The following is an 18,820-nucleotide window of genomic DNA, read 5'->3' as shown; positions in this document are numbered from 1 at the left end:
AAGCTCCCACTTGCCCCAGCACCTCCTCCAGGCCTATTCTCAGTGAGACCCTCCATTAAATTAGCAATACTCCCCCCTCCCCCCATCTCCCCTCAACTCCCTGTCGCCTCTTCATATTTTACCTCTCCATAATCATGTATATCACTATTATATATATCACTTATACATATATATATATATATATATATATATATATATGCACACATATATTCATTCTTATTTTTACTGAAATATAATATACATACAGGAAAATGCACTTATTATGAGAGGACAGTTTGATGAATTTCCACAAATCGAACATACCCATGGACCCAGCATCAAGGTCAAGAGGCATGTTATCAACCTCCCAGAGGACCTGTCACGCACTCATCCCGACACTTCTGCCCCCTCACCTCTGCCCCATTGGGTGATACACTTTACTACTGTGGATGGATATGCAGGTAGTTTGCTATTACAGGTCTTTTGGCAAACAGGTGGGTCTTCCTGTTGGGACTCATGATATTTTTAGCTTGTTTCTAAAAAGAAGCTGTAGCGTGAGCAGTATGAAGCAGACATTTTTCTGTTTTGTTCACGTCTGTGTTCCCAGTGCTTAACATAATATATGGCACATAGTAGGTATTCAATAATATTTGCTGAATGAACAAATGAGATTCTTTTTCTTTTTCTTTCTTTTGTAGCGGTTCTGAGGACTGAACCCAGGGCTTGGCCCATGATAGACAAGTACTGTACACTGAACTATATCTAACCTAACCTAGCTTTATAAATCTACTTTGAGACAAGATCTTGCTAAGTTATCCAGCCTGGCCTCCAACTTGCAATCCTCCTGCCTCATCCTCCTGAGTAGCTAGGATGATTTTACTGATCAGAATATATGAACCACTGCTTCCCTCTTTCTAAACAATACAAAATTCATTTCTATATATTGTTTTAAATACCCAAAATGGAGCCTCCAGAAAGATAGATAACAATTAATCACAGGAAAACTTCAATATAAACTTGAGCCTCAGGAAAGTTATACAGAACTACGTACCATCTGGTAGATACATAATCAGTATATGGTGGCTGTGACCTCAATTCTCTTGCAAGTCCAAAATCAGCAATTTTCACAAGTTCTGGGCCCATGCAAAGCAAGTTTTCTGGTTTCATGTCCCTATGGAAAAAGCCTTGGCAAAATAGAGAAGAAAAACATAATAAATCCTCATGTTCAAACAGTTTGATTTGATTCACAAACAAAACACAACAGAATCTCTCTACCATAATTAAACATGGTGCTGGAAAAACAACCACATTTATTGATTAAAATAATGAGATGCAGGGATGCTGCTTTCAAAGTGATCTGGCAGGATCCGCACTGTCTCCACTAATGGGACAACCTTAATGAAAGCTATTGCTGTCACTACTGGGTAAGAGATGAGGAGTCAAGGCCCAGAGGGAGGAGCCTAATTAACACCTGGAGTCACTTCCTCATCAGCCTTGAGTCTGTGTAGCTGGTCTCACCAGTCCTGTGACACAGTGCAGTATAACACAAAATACCTTGAGAATAATCACTAATTTCAAAAAGCCATGGACAAAACACGTATTTTAACTTATTTCTTCATTTAAGATTATTTTAGCTAAATTCGCCCCAGTAGCTTCAGTAATGAGAAGCCCAGTGTTTTTATTACCAATTCAATACATAAAACAGCCCAGTGCAGTGGTGCACTCCTCTAACCCCAGTGGCACAGGAGGCTGAGGCAGGAGGATCATGAGTTCAAAGCCAGCCTCAACAACAGCGAGGCACTAAGCAACTCAGTGAGATCCCGTCTCTAAATAAAACACAAAATAGGGCTGGGGATGTGGCTCAGTGGTCTGGTACCCCAAGTTCAATCCCTGGTACAAAAAAAGAAAAGAAATATAGATAGATGGTTAGTTACCCAGGATGATGGGCAGTCCAAAGAAAATGAAGCAGGAAACCCAAAGAACAGGAAAGCCCTCCTAGTAGGTCAGAGTTGCAGGGAGTCCTTTCCTAAGAGCCACCTCAGGTTTACTGTTGGACACCGATGGTTTGGACTCTGAGGCCTCTCCAGTTGGAAGAACTGTAGGTGATTTTTATGAGAGGATTTTGTGCAGCTTTGGGGCTAGGATTTTAAAGCCTAAACATTTTTAATCACTTCAAAGCCAGTGACATTAATCCATGAAATCTTAGCAAACTAACCAATTACATATTTATATAACTGAGATTTTCCTCCATGCATTCTAATCTACTGGCAATATTGTCCTGTTTTAACAAATTATTGGTCTTGTTCTTAAACAGGTACTATTAAAATATCTCTTTTATCACAAAATATTACATCTGAGTTGCTTCACTATAGCAAAAAAAATGGCTTTTATAAAAATGCCTATTGTCCTTAGAACTTTATTTCTCAAATCACTGTGTAGTCAACTATATTAGTCAACTCTGATTATTCAGCCACAATTTTTAAATCCTAAGCTAACTGTCTCCTTAAATCCTTTATGTTAGGTTATAGTTAATAATGCATAAATAAAGTCAGGCATATCAAGAGTTAATTGAGCAGAGTTTAAAATGTACTGAAAATTAGCAACTCATTATGAACAATTAAAATAGCACGTCATCCTGTATTTCTATGTACTTAAGAAATAACTGACCTTTACCAATGAATCATACTATATTATTATCAGACAAGACATGAAGGGAGACTGGGATGGCTGTGTCTGCCTGCAGCAATGATATGATATACACTTTTCCAACTTAATGCCTAAATATCTAGTGTTTCTAAACAAATGTTCTTTAAAAATAAACATGTTAGATTTTTGAACTAATGATTATTCTGGTTTGATAGATATGCAAAAAACCCTACATAAATTAAAATTACATAAATAAGCAATTCATAGAAAACAGGAACAAGCACCTGCTTTAATTTCACTCAGAGAATAATGTAAATCCTAACAATAATCATGAAACATCATACCACAGGGGCTATATGCTACTTAAAAGTTAGTGATTAGTAGAGGATAGGAAAGACAGCAGAATACAACAGACACTAGTATGACAGTATGTAAAAACGTGGATGTGTAACCGATATGATTCTGCAATCTGTATACGGGGTAAAAATGGGAGTTCATAACCCACTTGAATCAAATGTATGAAATATGATATGTCAAGAACTTTGTAATGTTTTGAACAACTAATAAAAAATAAATAAATAAATAAAAGTTAGTGACTGCTGACGCTAGAACAAAGAATCCCAGTCTTTCCCAAAAGATCTTCTCACTGTTAATGTTTCTGTTACAAGCAGGGGGCATAGGTTGCAGGATGAGTTTATTATGATGACTAAGACAACAGGCTGATGAGCAAACTATTAGTTATAGAATACAGATACTCCATATAGGATTATGATATTATAAAGTCTGTGTGTATAGATAGGCACGTACCCCATTACTGAACAGTTGGCATATAATTCTTGTGTGTGACCTTGACAAGAGACAGGGAGATCAGACTGAAAAGACACCTACCATGTTTATGGATAAACGCCAGCCCTTGCAATATCTGATACATAATATTTCTGATGACTGACTCAGGGAACAATTTGTTTCTGGAAGAAATGAATACACAGTCATGAAATTCTGTTAGCCTTTCTTGGCCTTAAGATACTGGCTAATGGTGTAATTTATAGATTCATCGTGTTAAAGGTCATAAATTTAAAGTGTGTTCTGATATTTCATAAAAACTCAAATCCAACAGCGAATGTATTTCATACACATTCAATAGTTAAATTCTTTTCTTATTGGTTCCTTTTAGTTATACATGATAGTAGAATCCATTTTGATAATATTATACAAGCATGGAATATTTCTTATTCTAATTAGAACTCCATTCTTGTGGGGGTACACAATAATGGGATTCACTTAGGTATTTTCATATATGCAAATAGGAAAATTATGTCAGATTCATTCTACTGTCTTTCTTATTCCTATTCTCCCTCCTTCCCTTCACTCCCCTTTGTCTAATATACTGAATTTCTCTTTTTCCCCTCTGCCCCGACTCCCGCACTACACTGTGGTTTAGCTTCAGCATATCAGTGGAACCAGTCCACCTTTGGATTTTGGGGATTGGTTTATTTCACTTAGCATAATAGTCTCCAGATCCATCTATTTACTGGCAAATGTTATAAAGTCATTCATCTTTATGGTTGATGGAGATATATATATATCTCACAATGTCTTTATCTATTCATCTGTTGTAGGGCACCTAGATTGGCTTCATAGTTTAGTTTCAATAGCTAAATTCTAAACTGTCCCAAGAGGAACAAAGTAAATTGGAAAATTGAATCACTATCAGATAAACCAATGGTCTAAGAAATCTGTATTATGTAGGCTCTAAGAGTTTTAAGGGGCATGCATATTTCAGTTTTATATTGCATATTAGTAACTATTACTGTACTTCTGAAGTCCAATAGAAATACACTAATAGTTACAAATGTAAGTCACTAATATACTTGGTTTTCTAGTAGCCACGTTTTTAAAAAAGCAAATGAAACAGATTAACTTTGAAATTTCTCTAAAAATTTTTATTTTTAACTTATTTTTAACTGATACATAAATACAAAAAATTATACATATTAATTTATTTCAATATGCAATCAATGTAAAATGATTAATAAATTTCTTTTTTTTTGTACCAAGTTCTCCAAACTTGGTGTGTAATTTATTGTATGTTAATACCACAGTTCAACTTAGGTATTTCAAGAATTTTCAACTTAGGTATTTCAAGAATTCATTAGCTACATGTGACTAATGGCTACAGTATTAACAATGCGATTTTAATTGTGTTCACATAATGTCTATAGTAAGATTTTAATAAGGACTAAATTAAGGCTGCAAAATATGAATCTCTGCCAGGCCACCAACTGAAGTGACCAACAATTAATATTTTGACCTTTAGAGATTCTGTCTACAGGTGTCACAATTAAAATGAGAATTTCCTTGGGATTGGTAATTATCATTCACTTAGACATTCTCACCAGTGATTTTATTAGGTCCTTTCTTGAGAGCTACTTCAGTCCTTTCTCCATTCTTTTTGGCAGAGCTGCATCGGGCATGGGGCATGCTGGGAAGCACTGTACCCCTGAGCTAGGTTCCCAGCCCTAAGATTAGATGCTTTGATAAGATGCTTGAGAGGACAATAAAGATAATTTCCTTACTTTTGCCTAAGGCCAGATTTATTACTGAATATTATAGTATGGGTAGACTTCTTTTTTTTTAAAAAGCATATATATATTTTTTGAAAGAAGCACATATATTTATTTATATATAAATATTTTAATATTATTTATATAATATATAAACATATAAAAATACACAAATCTCATACATTATATATTATTTAATATTTATTATTATGTTATTTATATAAATATATAATAATTATTTATATATAAATATTTTTACATAAAAATATTTACCTTGACTTCTGTAGAAGGTGGCTATGTCCCAGCTGGTCCTTCAGTATAAAGAGCTACCGTTCAATAAAAATAATAACTAATGGGGCTGGGGTTGTGTCTCAGCAGTAGACTGAGTGCTCACCTAGCCCTTGTGAGGCGCTGGGTTCGATCCTCAGCACCACATAAAAATAAACAAATAAAATAAAGGTATTGTGTCCAACTACAACTAAAAAAATATTAAAAAAATAATAACTCCAGTATTTAAATCCACCTCCTGGAGTGATAAATCTATATATCATAATGTATGGCATATTGAAAGGATCCAAGAAATTCATGGAAGAAATAATATCCAAAATACAGTTTGTATAAAATTAAGACATACCTGTCTTTCATTAATTGATAGAGGTTTTCTTTCATATATTCAAATATAAAATAAAGATGGTCATTTTCTCTGATAACTTCTTTCAGTTTAATCACATTGGCATGATTAAGTTTCTTCAGAGACTGCAAAACAACAACGCATTTAAATTCTTTTTTTTTTTTTTTTTTTTTTAAAGAGAGAGTGAGAGAGGAGAGAGAGAGAGAGAGAGAGAGAGAGAGAGAGAGAGAGAGAGAGAGAGAGAGAATTTTTAATATTTATTTTTTAGTTCTCGGCGGACACAACATCTTTGTTGGTATGTGGTGCTGAGGATCGAACCCGGGTCGCACGCATGCCAGGCGAGCGCGCTACCGCTTGAGCCACATCCCCAGCCCGCATTTAAATTCTTAAAGCAAATTTATAGAAGTTGGAAAAATCTTATCAATGCTAGGTATGTTAACTACCTTAAATAATTTTCCATTTCATTTAAATTAGTGAACTGTATTTTAATATCTCCATAATCTAAAAAGAATCTTAGAATATCTGCTTAAAGCAAGTAGCAAATGTTTTAAATAATGAATGCAAAATAAACCAAGTCAATAATTTCCACCAAACATTCAATCTGTCACATTTTCTCAGTCTATTTAATAGGTCTAACTTTTTTTCCTGATTTAGCCATGAGAAACTCCATGTAAAAGTCTCCAAAAATTGGGCCAAGTTATACAGAAAAAATATAAGGAAATGGTATGTTATAGTTTGGAAAGTTGTCTTTCTTTTGATAATATGAATTTAAAATGCTCTTTTAAAAGTGAGAGAACTTTCAAATATGAAGATAGTTATTTTTTGTTCTCCACTAACATCAGAGCAAGAAGAAATGAGAAATGTCTCCAAGAAGGTAAAGGAAAAGCAGACACAATTGTCTTTGGGATGCTTCCCACAGAGAACAGACTGCTCTCCCAGCCACTGTCCCCAGGCCCACCCGAGAAGGAGTTAGGGCTTCAAATGCTTTCCATCTCTAAGATTTACCTTCACTTCTCTCAAGTTCATACATTCATCCCAAGAATAGAACTTTCTCTTCATCCTGAAATAAATAAAGGAAACGTTTAACATACAGGGTGGAGGAATACAAGGTACAAATTTGGGTGAGCTGATACTTCTCTTTTTTGTTTAGTTTCTTAAAGGAAATCAGCTCCTCCGGCCTCTCAAGGCTGTTGGTAAAGGCTCTTGCCTGTCTGGTCTGACATTCTGCTTTAGCACAAAGATGCATTACCATTAATCTTCCTTTCCGGGTGAGTCCTTAACATTTTCCTAATCAGTTTAGTTATGCTTTTCTCAAAGAGCCTCTTCCATATTTCCTTTCTTTTTTGGAACTTAAAAGATGAATATAAGCAGGTGAGTGGTGCACTCCTATAATTCCAGTAACTCGAGAGGCTAAGGCAGGAAGATCACAAGTTCAAAGATAGCATCAGCAATATAGCAAGGCCCTAGGCAACTCTGTGAGACCCTATCTCAAAATAAAAAATAAAAAGGGCTGGAGATGTGGCTCGGTGGTAAAGCACCCCCGAGTTTACTGCCTAGTACCAAAAAAAAAAAAAAAAAAGAAAGAAAGAAAAGAATAAGCAATACTGTAGCCCAGAGAGGGACAGGGGAAGAATCACAGTTTTGGTAGCAAATTAGTCAATAATTTGATCAAACAACTTTTATATCATTACCTAGCTTTAGAAAAGAGGACCATAAAGTTAAATGGCTTAAGCAGTGAAGACTCAGAGCGAGAAGGCTTTAGAAGTAGTTTGCTTGCTTCCTTTAGTACTGGAGGCTGAACCAAGCCTTTCCTGGATTTTGTCCTTTTCTTTCCCTCTTCCATCCCAGTGTGGATACCATTAGAGATGCATACCAAGAGTGTATTTAGAGTAATCAAGCAATTCCATTATGTACACCATAGGTAGAAGCTGTGTTTGCATATGAATAGATTTGTAGTCTATTCAATATCAGATAGGAGATGTGTTCTAAAAAATGTTTCTTCGGGGATAGGAATTACACTTGCTGTCTTTTGAAAACTAAAAACCAAATAGGCCCTACTGCTTTAGTTTAGCATTATAATCTCCTACCAAGGTGTTCTAGAAGATCCCCAAGAAGCTTAGTGCTACATTATTAATTGGAATAAGTCTCATAATCCAGAGCCTCTACCAGGGTATAACACACAGTGGAGGGACTGGGGAAAGAGCCGGCAGCACATCACGGTTAAGGACACAGAATGTGAGCTGTGGAATTGTATGGCCTCGCCTCAAAACTTGAGCCATCAGCAGCTCACTGACTGATGACCTTGGATGAGTGACCTCATGGCCCCTCTGTACCTCAAATTCCTTAGCCATAAAGTAGAAGCTATTGCACAAGAAAAAGTATATTGCAAAATGTTTAATTCAGGACTCAGTAAACAGTAAATATTCTTATTTTTACCAATTATCTATGATTGACTATAGAACATGTAGCTCATCACTGTTATAATCCCTAAAATACCCTTAATGAATCAGAAATTCAGCTCTAGTCAAGTACTAGAAATTTATGAAGAAATGAAATCAAGGGTTTATCAGTGTACCGAAAGATACTTTTCAGTGTTACAGATTCATAAAATTTCTTGCTAAAATATAAAAGATGAATGTAGCATAATGCTGAATTTGTAATAAAAATCAGGGCTGTGTTTGTGGCTCAGTGGTAGAGTGCTCACTTAGCATGTGTGAGGCCCTGGGTTCAAAGATCCTCAGCACCACATTAAAATAAATAAATAAATGTATTGTGTCCAACTACAACTAAAAAATCAACTCAAATATAGCTAGAAAAGAAAATTCACTTAGTAGAATGATCACATCCATCCCAAACTGCATTTATTATCTGCTGTGATTCTTAAAAAACAACTTTCTTTCTTTTTTTTTTTTTAAAGAGAGAGAGAGAGAGAATTTTTTTTAATATTTATTTTTTAGTTTTCGGTGGGGCACAACATCTTTGTTTGTATGTGGTGCTGAGGATGGAACTCGGGCCACACGCATGATAGGAGACAGCACTACCGCTTGAGCCACATCCCTGGCCCAAAAAACAACTTTCTAAGATTAAAAAAGTATCTAATCTTTTAGAAACCAGATAAAAATATACTCAAAAACTTTTCATAATTCAGTAGTAATTGACACTTTGATTCTACTTGCAAAATCTGTATTCTTTTCGTCCATATTTACTAATATGGTTCTTTCTTTCCAGCAATTACTATTTCTCAGCAATGCTTCCTCTTAAGGTGACATATATATCTATCAATTACAAATACAGATAATTCCTTGCACAATAATTACCCCAAAGACAATCCAGCTTCTTGGTATAGCTAATAAAAGGCATTTCCTTTTAGGCTCCTGCTGTTTTCTCTCATTTTTCCATTTGTCTGCCTTCTACTATGTACCAGAAGAATGAGCCAGTCAGAGACGATTACTACGGAATTTCCTATCTGTTAGAACTAGACTTCAGATAAGTGAACACAAAGCAGAAGCAGAAATGAGTTATAGGGACCATGAGCGAGAACAGCAAGGGGATCTTTTAGATCAATGGTCAGGCCATCTTGATAAGAGAGTATGTCAGCTGAGACCTCGAAGATAGAAGGTACTTGCATACGAAGACAAAAAATAAGATTCAGGCAGACAGAAACAGCTAGGAAGAGCTGGCTGTTAAAGGAGTGGGAGTCTAATCCAGACCAGTTGTTATTTCTTTAATGCCTTGAGCTAATTTTCATGGCTACTCCCAACAACTCCTGGTAGGAGAATGATAATGCTGTTCTCCTAGGTCACCCTTCCTGCTCTGCTGCTCCTGCACGGCGCTCACCACCTGCGAACACCCTCTATAATGTACTTACTAGGTTTAGTCCTCCTCTTTTCCCAAATATAAGTTCCTTGGGGACACTCTTAGATGCCTACATCTGGTTGTGGTACATGACAGGTGCTCAATAAATATTTGCTAAACCACTAGATGCATTTCTGTACCCACAGGTGGCTCACTGAGGACATAAGTTCTCACACCCAGGAACACCTCAGAAATGGAGTTGCCTCCCAAGTCCTTAAGAGTGGAAGTTTCATGAACATTGATCTCAATGAGGTGAAGGAATCTTCCTCCCCTGCCTTGCATGCACTGTAATGTCACAGCTTTTGAAATTTGAAGTGTCTTGGTTTCCCCCTTGTTGTTATTGTTTAGAGACAGGGCCTCTCTGTGTTGCCCAGACTGGCCTTGAACTCTGGTACTCAGGAGATGCTCTTGCTTCATCCTCCTGAGCAGCGGTTCCATTGTGCTCTGATGTTATAGTTTTTTTGGTTTTTAATGGCAGCAGATACATGGTGCCATAAGTTAAAATCCCCCAAAGGGCATCTTCAGAAAAGAACCTTTTATTTTATTCTTTAAACTCACTCGCCCTCAACACATGCAGTCACTTCTGACTGCATCTCTAGATTGCTGAAAAGCTTTCCTTATGAAATTAAGTACAGTTGTGTGTGCTTAAGGGATAACTTCTGATAAGTGTGTCCTTCCGTCACTTTGTCCTTGTGTGTACGCCTTAGAGTGCTCTGACACAATCTAGATGGTGGGGCCTCCTGTACACGATGCTCTTTGGTGCAGACTGTGTGACTGTGGTCCACGCAGTGTGCTGTCATATATGCGGTCCATCATTGAAAATGTCATGCGGCATAGAACTCCAATTTCTTTCCCACACTCATATTCTCAGATTGTCCCACCCCACTGGACATCTGCCATCGCCACACACACCCCCGCTTCTCCTGGCCACCTCTGTGGTGTGCTAGCCCTTGTCCTCCACTCTGCTTTTCAGCCTCGTGGATAACTGAGCATGTCTCATTCTAACAGCACCCACCCCCACACCAATTCTTCGTTCCTCTGTAAAAGGTTTTTAGAATGAAAAATACCTCCTCCCATATAAGCAACTTCTTCTCAAGGGGACACGCTTACTGTCTACTTTGAAGACCAAGGACCGGCAGCTCTTCTCCATCTGCACATTCAGAATATATTCAGCATAGAATTTATTCTATTTGGGGGGAGAGGAATGGATAGATTTAAAATGTGTAAACCTAGAATTTTTATGGCCTAAATTGGGAGTGCTGAAATTTTTATGCCATCACGCATAAGATGATGGTCCTGATCGGATATTATGGGATGTGAGTGGTTTTGGTAAAAAATAGGGATGCATGGAGAACAGAAATCAAGGGGTCTGTCATCTACCATTTTCAGGTGAAGTTCATTCCTTTGCATAGGAATTTATGAGGAAATGCAAAGTCTTCTCAGTGGCTCTTGAAGCAACTCAAGGTGAGCTCCACCCTGAGTCTCCCTTCTGCAGACTGAGGAGCACCCACGTGGACAGTCCTGCCAGTGGCCTGGCTTCACAGTTCCCCAACTCCAAAATGTTCTCTTCTGTCCTGTACAGTCACTCAGACACATTTGATCATCACAAGGGACAGTTCTTGAGTGGCTACTCTCCAAGACCTCACCTTTAAAAATGTCAGACTCTGGCTGTAACCCGGCCTTCCACCATCATTACCCCAGGATGCGTTCACACTCCCCCTTTTCAAGCTTTGCTACTCCTGCAGTCGCCTGCTTGACTCTGCTGGCCTCATCCAGCGGGCCCAGCCTTTCTTCACTGTCCTCTCAAGGCCCCGCCCTCTCCCAGCTTCCCACCACTCTCGCTGGGCATCCTCTGGTCTCTGCCTTCCCTACAGCTGGTGGAGGGAGGGCGGGGTAATCTCGAAGAGGCTCCACTTCCACGTCTGTCCACGGAATCTCAGGGGGAATCTCACTGGTATCCGGCAATTCTTCTGTGACTTCAGTTACCTGGTTACACATTCTTCCCAACTATCCAAAGCCCAGTACCGCTGTCACCATCCTTCCTTCTATTCTTTGCTCTACTGCAGTCTAGCTGATCTCTTCTACAGTTTCATTGGACTGACATTTACTGTAGCCGCCAGCTATGTCATAGTCCCCCAACCCAAGGAACGACACAGCAGATAATATGGTGTGGATACCAAAAAGCCGTTTCTAGCACTTTACTTTTGCCTTCCACTATAGAGGCTGGAAGAGTAAAAACTGTTCCCTTGCAGGTCCTTGGAAGTAGGGAGACCAAGACCCAATTCTAGCCAATAACATGATAGGGAAGTCCTTAGGGCTCTGAGAAAGAAATAATACTTTCTTAAAGGATAAGAGAAGAGTTTGCTGGTATTATTCTTCCTCCTTCCCATCTTGAGCATAGGTGTAATGCCTGGAGGTGAAGTAGCCATAATGTGGTCATTAGGTGACATATTTGAACAACAACAAAAAGTGTTAACTGCTCAGTATGAAGAAGATAGAAAAGATCTATATTCTTTGGGTACCCTGTTGCATCATTAAAAGAGTTCTGGAATCAACACTTCAGATATGTCGGAAAAACAAATCACTTATCTAAGTCATCATTTTTTAACTTACTTATGTTTGTTACTTGCAGCAAGAGGCATTCTTAAACAATACAGATGCATTTCAGTCACTAGTTATTACTTATCTTCCAGTTGAATACGTCTCCTCTAAAAAAATCTTTCCCCTGGGATTAGTTATTTTCTACACTCTCTGGCTTCCCCCTATTCTCTCAGTGTTCTTTGTAAAACCCTCTTCCAGAGCCCACCCTTTATATGCTGGGGTTTGTCAGTCATCTGTGTGAGGACTTCTTTGCATCTTCCTCTATAGAGTTTCAATTACCATTTGCAGACTAATACAGGTTAGTATACCTTATCTGAAATGTTTGAGACAAGAAGTATTTCAGATTTTGGATTTTGGAATATTTGTCTATCTATGATGAGATATCTTGAGGATGAGACCTAAGTCTAAATATGAAATTCATTTATGTTTCATATACACTTCATACATACAGACTGAAAGCAATCTTATAAAACCTTTTTAGTGTGCCTGCATTTTAACTCTGATCTCATGTAACTCCACGCATGAAGTGACTGTGGAATTTTCCACCATCATATCCTATTGGTGCTCAAAAATTTCATATATGGGATCATTTGAATTTCAGATATGTGGATTAGGAATGCTCAACTGATAATTCCAAACAACCAAGCTAGAGCTTTGAACTTTTAAATGCAAATATGAAATTTGGTTTGCAAATCTGGTTACCTCTATTCATTTTAATAATCTTTTCCCTCCAAAATTTCATACACACTATTCTTACTGACTGGATCATTCTCCCCCATCCCACCTTTTTTTTTCACGTACATACACATGCTGGGGATTAAATCCAGGGCCTCGTGCATGCTGGGTGAGTACTCTACCAACCCATCCCCCTCCTGTTTTTTTGTAATTGTTTTCTCATTCTTGAGGTCTCACTTTCTATGGGAAACCTTTTACATTACTTTTCTAGCATCACTTCTCTGTGTTCCCCAGGACCCAACATCCCCCCATCATAGGATTTAACATACTTTATGTTGTTGGCTTCTTCAATATGCACAGTAATGTGTCTCCCTTGTCTTTATTTTATCCTGAGAACCAAGTAAAATAAGAGTTTAGCAATTGTGTGCTATGTGAATTTTTAAATTTTCTCAACTCTCACAAGACTCATTCATTTCTGCTCTATCCTTGCTTCAGAACGCTGGTGGACAGGGGATACTACTTAATGTGGCAGACATCCTGAGCTAACTATCCAAGAACCCTTCTTCTCATCCTCTTTACTGACAGAGCTCAGCTTTGCCTCAGGGATACAAAATGTCCAGCCAAGTACTCAGTTTCCCAGACTCCCTTATAGCTAGGTGTGTCATGTGACACAGTCTGGCCAATGGGAAGTAACCAGAACTCCTCTGGTTAGGACCATGGGAAAGATTTTGCTTCTCAAATTTTCAAAAAGTAAAATAACTAACTGGCCTCAGGCCTTCCCATTTCTTCTTCCTTAGAACTCATACTTAATGCCTGGAGAAGCTACAGCTATTTTTGGAAGACAGAGGAGCCTACGTCGTGATGATATCATTGAGACAGGGTACTAGCCTGAGCTGCCTACTCAAGACTTAAAAAAGAAAATAACAGCAGGTTGAGATCTAATTCACATATTATAGAAGTCATTCACTTAAAATATATAATGGCTGACCTGTGCCAAGACTTTTTATTATGTGAGAAAAATAAACCCCTATTTAAGTTACTTTTGGCTGAAGCTTTTAATATTTCAATCGCCAAAGCATTCCTAAATTACCCCTTATGACCTCTCCTTATCCCTCAACCTATTTGACTTCTTAGAGTATTGGTCCCCTCATTGCTCCCAACACTTTACCTAGGTCCATGCAAGTGACACCGGTTCCCCGTTTTATGAAAATGAAGCTTAAAACAAACACCATGTTTTTACCACACGAACAAAATAATGAGCATTTTGTCATAGAGATCCGAATGGTGGAGACCTTCCGTGATACCACAAGACCCAAGCCCTCTCCTTTCTCCTGCCTTCTTCACCAGAAGCCACAGTTGTCAGGAATTTTGTGTGTATCTTCCAGGCCTTTAAAAATATTTTTCTAAAAAAATCTACTGTGTATTAAAAAGTACTTCTTTGTGGGTTTTTACATAATCATTTTAATCTACAAATGAGGAGAATTTCATCTCATTTCTCTGACATGTCCATTTCTTTGGTTTCTGCCCAAATGGTCCTGTCAGGAGCTCCAGGGCAAGACGGATCAGCACAGGGACATGGCTCACCTGGGCTCAAGGCCAGCTTTCCTGGCCCTACTTCTGCTGAATCATACAGTTTTTCTCAGGTTAGGAAAGTTTCTTTTTATTCCTATTTGCTGAGAATTTTTCTTTAAATCATGAATAGGTGCTGAATTTTATTAAGTCGCACTGATACATCTTTCTTTTATATTATTGTACACTGCATACTTACTTATTTATTAATAAGAACAATCTGAAAATATAGTTTCCTTATTCATGTAATGTTTTGTATAATATTTTATTTTTTAATTAACTTTTGTATTTATATATGACAGAGGAATGCATTAGAATTCTTTGTGTGTGTGTCTTCACACATGGACTTTGGATAATGCTGTCCATCACATTCCACCATCATTGCTAACCCCCTGCCCCCTCCCTTCCCCTCCCACCCCTCTGCCCTATCTAGAGTTCGTCTATTCCTCCCATGCTCTCCCTCCGTACCCCACTATAGGATAATGATATTTTAAAATATTTGTTAAGCATTTAAATTTTAGATCGTCATACTTCTGGGGACATGGTAATCAGTCTCATCCTGGTGGAAGCCAACTGCCATGTCGTAAGAGGCCCATGTGAAAAGGAATGGAAGCCTCTTGCCATTGATCTGTACAAACTCACCAGCCCTGTGAGTGAGTGTCATGGGTCAAATCGTGTCCTTCAAACATTCCTAGGTTGAAGACTGAATCCCCGGAACCCCAGTGTAACTATATTTGAATATAGTTACAGTCTTTATAGAGGAAATCAAGTTAAAATGAAGTCATTAGGTTGGTTCCTAATCCAGTATAACCAGTGCCCTTCTAAGAAGGGGAAACTTGGACGTAGAGATAGGGATAGGGAGATGGTGATGCCAAGGAGCACAGAAACAAGACGGCCTCCGAGAGCCGGGGAGAGAGGCCTAGAACAGATCCTTCCCTCCCGGCCTTCAGAAGGGACCACCCCGGCAACGCTCTGACGTTAGACTTTCAGGCTCCGGAATGGTAATAAAATTAATGTGTTGTTTAAGGCCATCCAGTCTGTGATTTTGTTACAGTAGCCCTTTATGGTATGGAATGAATTGTGTCCCCATTCACCTCCCCAAAAATTCACATGTTGAAGTCCTTACCCCTAGCCCCTCAGAGTGTGACTGTATTTGGGGCTAGGGTCTTTAAAGAGGTATTTAAATGAGATTCTTAGGAAGGGCCATTAATCTGATCTGACTGGTGTCCTTATAAAAAGAGGAGGTTATGACTTAGACACACACAGAGGGAAGAACCTACGAAGACACAGAAAGTCAGCCATCTGCAAGTCAAGGAAAAAGACCTCAGAAGAATGCAATCCTGCCAGCACCTTGATCTCAGACTTCCAGCCTCTAAACTACGAAGAAATCAATGGAAACAAATTTCTGATATTTGGCTGGGCATGGTGATTCCCACCTATAATCCCACCTAATTGGGAGGCTGAGGCAGGAGGACTGAAAGTTTGAGGCCAGCCTGGGCAACTCAATAAGACCCTGTCTCCAAATAAAATTTAAAATAGAGCCGAGGGTATAGCTCAGTGGTAGAAGCCCTGCATTGGATCCCTAATAAAATTCTGTTTTTCAAGCCAATCAGACTGGCACAGAGCCCTAGCAGACTAATATAGTGAGCCTCACTGAGAGTTGATAGTCCAGCTCCACTCAAGCCTTCAGATGACTGCAAGCTTGGTCAATATCCCAGTGCCAATTCATGAGAAGCCCCAAGCCAGAACTACCCAGTTAAGTCACCTCTGGAGTCCTGACCCTCAGAAACTGTGTAAATTAATAAATATTTGTTCTTATTTTAAATCTCTAAGTTTTATGGTATTTTGTTATGCACCAACAGATAATACAACAGATTAAAAAGAAATAATTAGCAATAATTAATGCTATTCAATTGGCATACTCAGGAAAATATCCTATGCCATTCTGAAGTCAATTTCACACTGAAATACCACCTTACATTGAAGCTTATTGTTTTAAAAATAATAAAAAGCTCTACGCTGTATTCAACTTAATTTTTTTATTATGGTGCTGGGATTGAACCCAGAGCAGTCACTGCACACTCTACCACTGAGCAACACCATCGGTCATCAACTGATGAAATGAAAATTACTCATTACTTTTAGGTTGAGTCTAAATGTATTATTCATAAAGAGAAGAGCACTTCATGCTTTTCATTTATCAGAATATCTGGAAAAAGCAGAAAATTAAAGAAATGTATAATAGGCTCCACAGAATATTACCTTTTTCCAGAATAGCATCGCTCACTAGTCAAACGAGCATGGGATCTGAACTAGACCGCTCTAAGTGCTTGTTGGCAATCTCAAGCAAGCAAAGGAGAGCAAGACTAGAGCTGCACACGTAAGAATGGCACATACCTCTTGATGGCCACCAGCTCCCCAGACTCGTTACTCTTGCCCATCAGCACACTCCCGTAGGTGCCGTCCCCCAACTGTCTCATGGTCGTGTATCGGTTCATCTTGGAAAAATTATGCAGCAGACGTTGTGGACTGAAATGACTTCCTTGTTGAATATCAATTTAAACACTTCTTTATCTTTACTCGCTTTTGCCCTCACTCTGTTGTTGTTACAGTGGTGACAGGTTTGTCATCCTTAAATTTAGGCTCTGCCTCAGGATTATGTAGATTCATGAGATGCAGCAATAAGGAATCTGGCAAAGAAACACTGCTTCCATTCTTATGAACACCCTATAAAAAACAAGAGGAAAATGCGTTTTAACTCAAGTGTCTCTGCAAAACATGTACTGCAACCTAGAGCACAGAGAGAAATCATCAATAATGACAGTTCCATTTGTCAGCAAGTCATTTGTGTTATGTGGAAGGAAGATCACTGGCAACATCCATTCGTTGAATGCTTCATTCACACTGTACTGTGCTATTTATCTTATGATTGTGCAATATTGGTTAATGATTTATTTGATTCCTTTTTAATGGATATAACCTATCTTATTCTCCAAATAAGACCCTGAAAAATGTGACATCTAAACAGTATCCAGGGCTGGGGATAGAGCAGAGTTGGTAGAGTGCTTGCCTCACATGCACAAGACCCTGGAAGTTCGATCCTCAGCACCACAAAAAAAAAAAAAAAAGAAAGAAAGAAAATAGAAAATATCTATTTTTTGAATTAATTTTTGCATCATTTTAAATTTAGCAAATTAATTTAAAATTATACCCTTTGTAAAAATATTTCCAGATGATCAGCTACCCCAATTAGGAAAGGTAAAAATAAAGCAAACTTGTTTTATATGAAAAAAAGAACATTACTAAAGAACTTCATATTTCATTAAGGTAAAATGCCACTTTTATATTAAACCAAGAAAAATTTATGTGCTAATTAGGAATTTGTATCACACTTGATCCATATCAAGAAATGAGAAATAGAAAACTCTGAAGACTGAGGTTTGAATCTCAGCCAGCTTTCAAATCCCTGCATCACAGGCAAAACTTTCAATCTACTGGACTTGAATTTACATAACAAGGTCATTTCAACACTAAAAGACCCCGTGAAACTATAAACATATTTTCTAAACACTTTGAGCCACCCCCCCCTCAAACTCAAGCTTAGTAAAACAGCTTTCTTTTTTTAAAACCATTATTTCATTATTACAATGACACTTTGCTCCAGTGACACACGTGAGTGGCCCTTAGATGGCAAGAGCCAGGTAAAAATGATTTGCTTATGTTATTGCTTGTGAGCTGTGATCAACAATGAAGTCAGCAGAGCATAGGCTATATCACTTCTTATTTTTTTATATAATTTTCTCCTATTTTCCAGACCTTTAATTTAACTTTAAAAACCCTTTTATTTGGAAATAAGTTCAAGTTTACAGATAAGGTGAAAGAAAGAACAATACAAAGAGTCTAGATTTACCCATTATGAATGTTTTGTCCCATTTCCCTTATTATTTGAGCACCTTGCAACCTTTTTTTCCCTGACCCATTTAAGTTTAACTTGCATGCATCGTGACCCTGTACCCTTACTAAAGATGAACACAATACTTACATAAATCAATCCTACTCCAGTTTTCTCAGTTGATTCAATCATACTCTATAGCACTGTCCCCCTCTAGTTCAGGATAGAATCTATGATCAGTTTTTACATTTCATTGTCATCTGGCTATAAAGTTTTGTGGGGGAGGGGGTTAGTTACATAATTGCATGATTTATTTGTCTACAAGTTAGGAAATTTTGTGTGTACATTAATCAATTATTTGGTGGCTATAAAGTCTGATAGTGCATGACCAATTACAGATTTAAAGTA

The 18,820-nt window shown here is 38.0% G+C and overlaps 1 protein-coding gene across 4 annotated transcripts in view; it reads right to left on the bottom strand.

Moving 5' to 3' along the window:
* Nucleotides 1–17,018, bottom strand: part of MAK (male germ cell associated kinase) — a gene marked incomplete at its 5' end in the record, with an annotated part of 53,922 nt that extends 36,904 nt beyond the window's left edge. For 3 of the 4 annotated variants that reach the window (XM_081295254.1, XM_081295255.1, XM_081295256.1), the window contains 5 exons: nucleotides 1,031–1,163; nucleotides 3,514–3,593; nucleotides 5,824–5,945; nucleotides 6,826–6,880; nucleotides 16,918–17,018. In XM_081295254.1, the coding sequence (XP_081151380.1) occupies nucleotides 1,031–1,163; nucleotides 3,514–3,593; nucleotides 5,824–5,945; nucleotides 6,826–6,880; nucleotides 16,918–17,018 (491 nt within the window). The remainder of the gene's footprint in view (nucleotides 1–1,030; nucleotides 1,164–3,513; nucleotides 3,594–5,823; nucleotides 5,946–6,825; nucleotides 6,881–16,917) is intronic. The other variant, XM_081295257.1, reaches the window with a different exon arrangement.
* Nucleotides 17,019–18,820: the final 1,802 nt, after the last annotated feature.

The sequence above is a fragment of the Spermophilus citellus genome (assembly GCF_964194105.1).
Source record: "Spermophilus citellus genome assembly, chromosome: 5".
Taxonomy (NCBI): domain Eukaryota; kingdom Metazoa; phylum Chordata; class Mammalia; order Rodentia; family Sciuridae; genus Spermophilus; species Spermophilus citellus.
The sequence above is the reverse complement of the archived record's forward strand: the minus strand, read 5'-3'. Positions and strand labels throughout refer to the sequence as shown.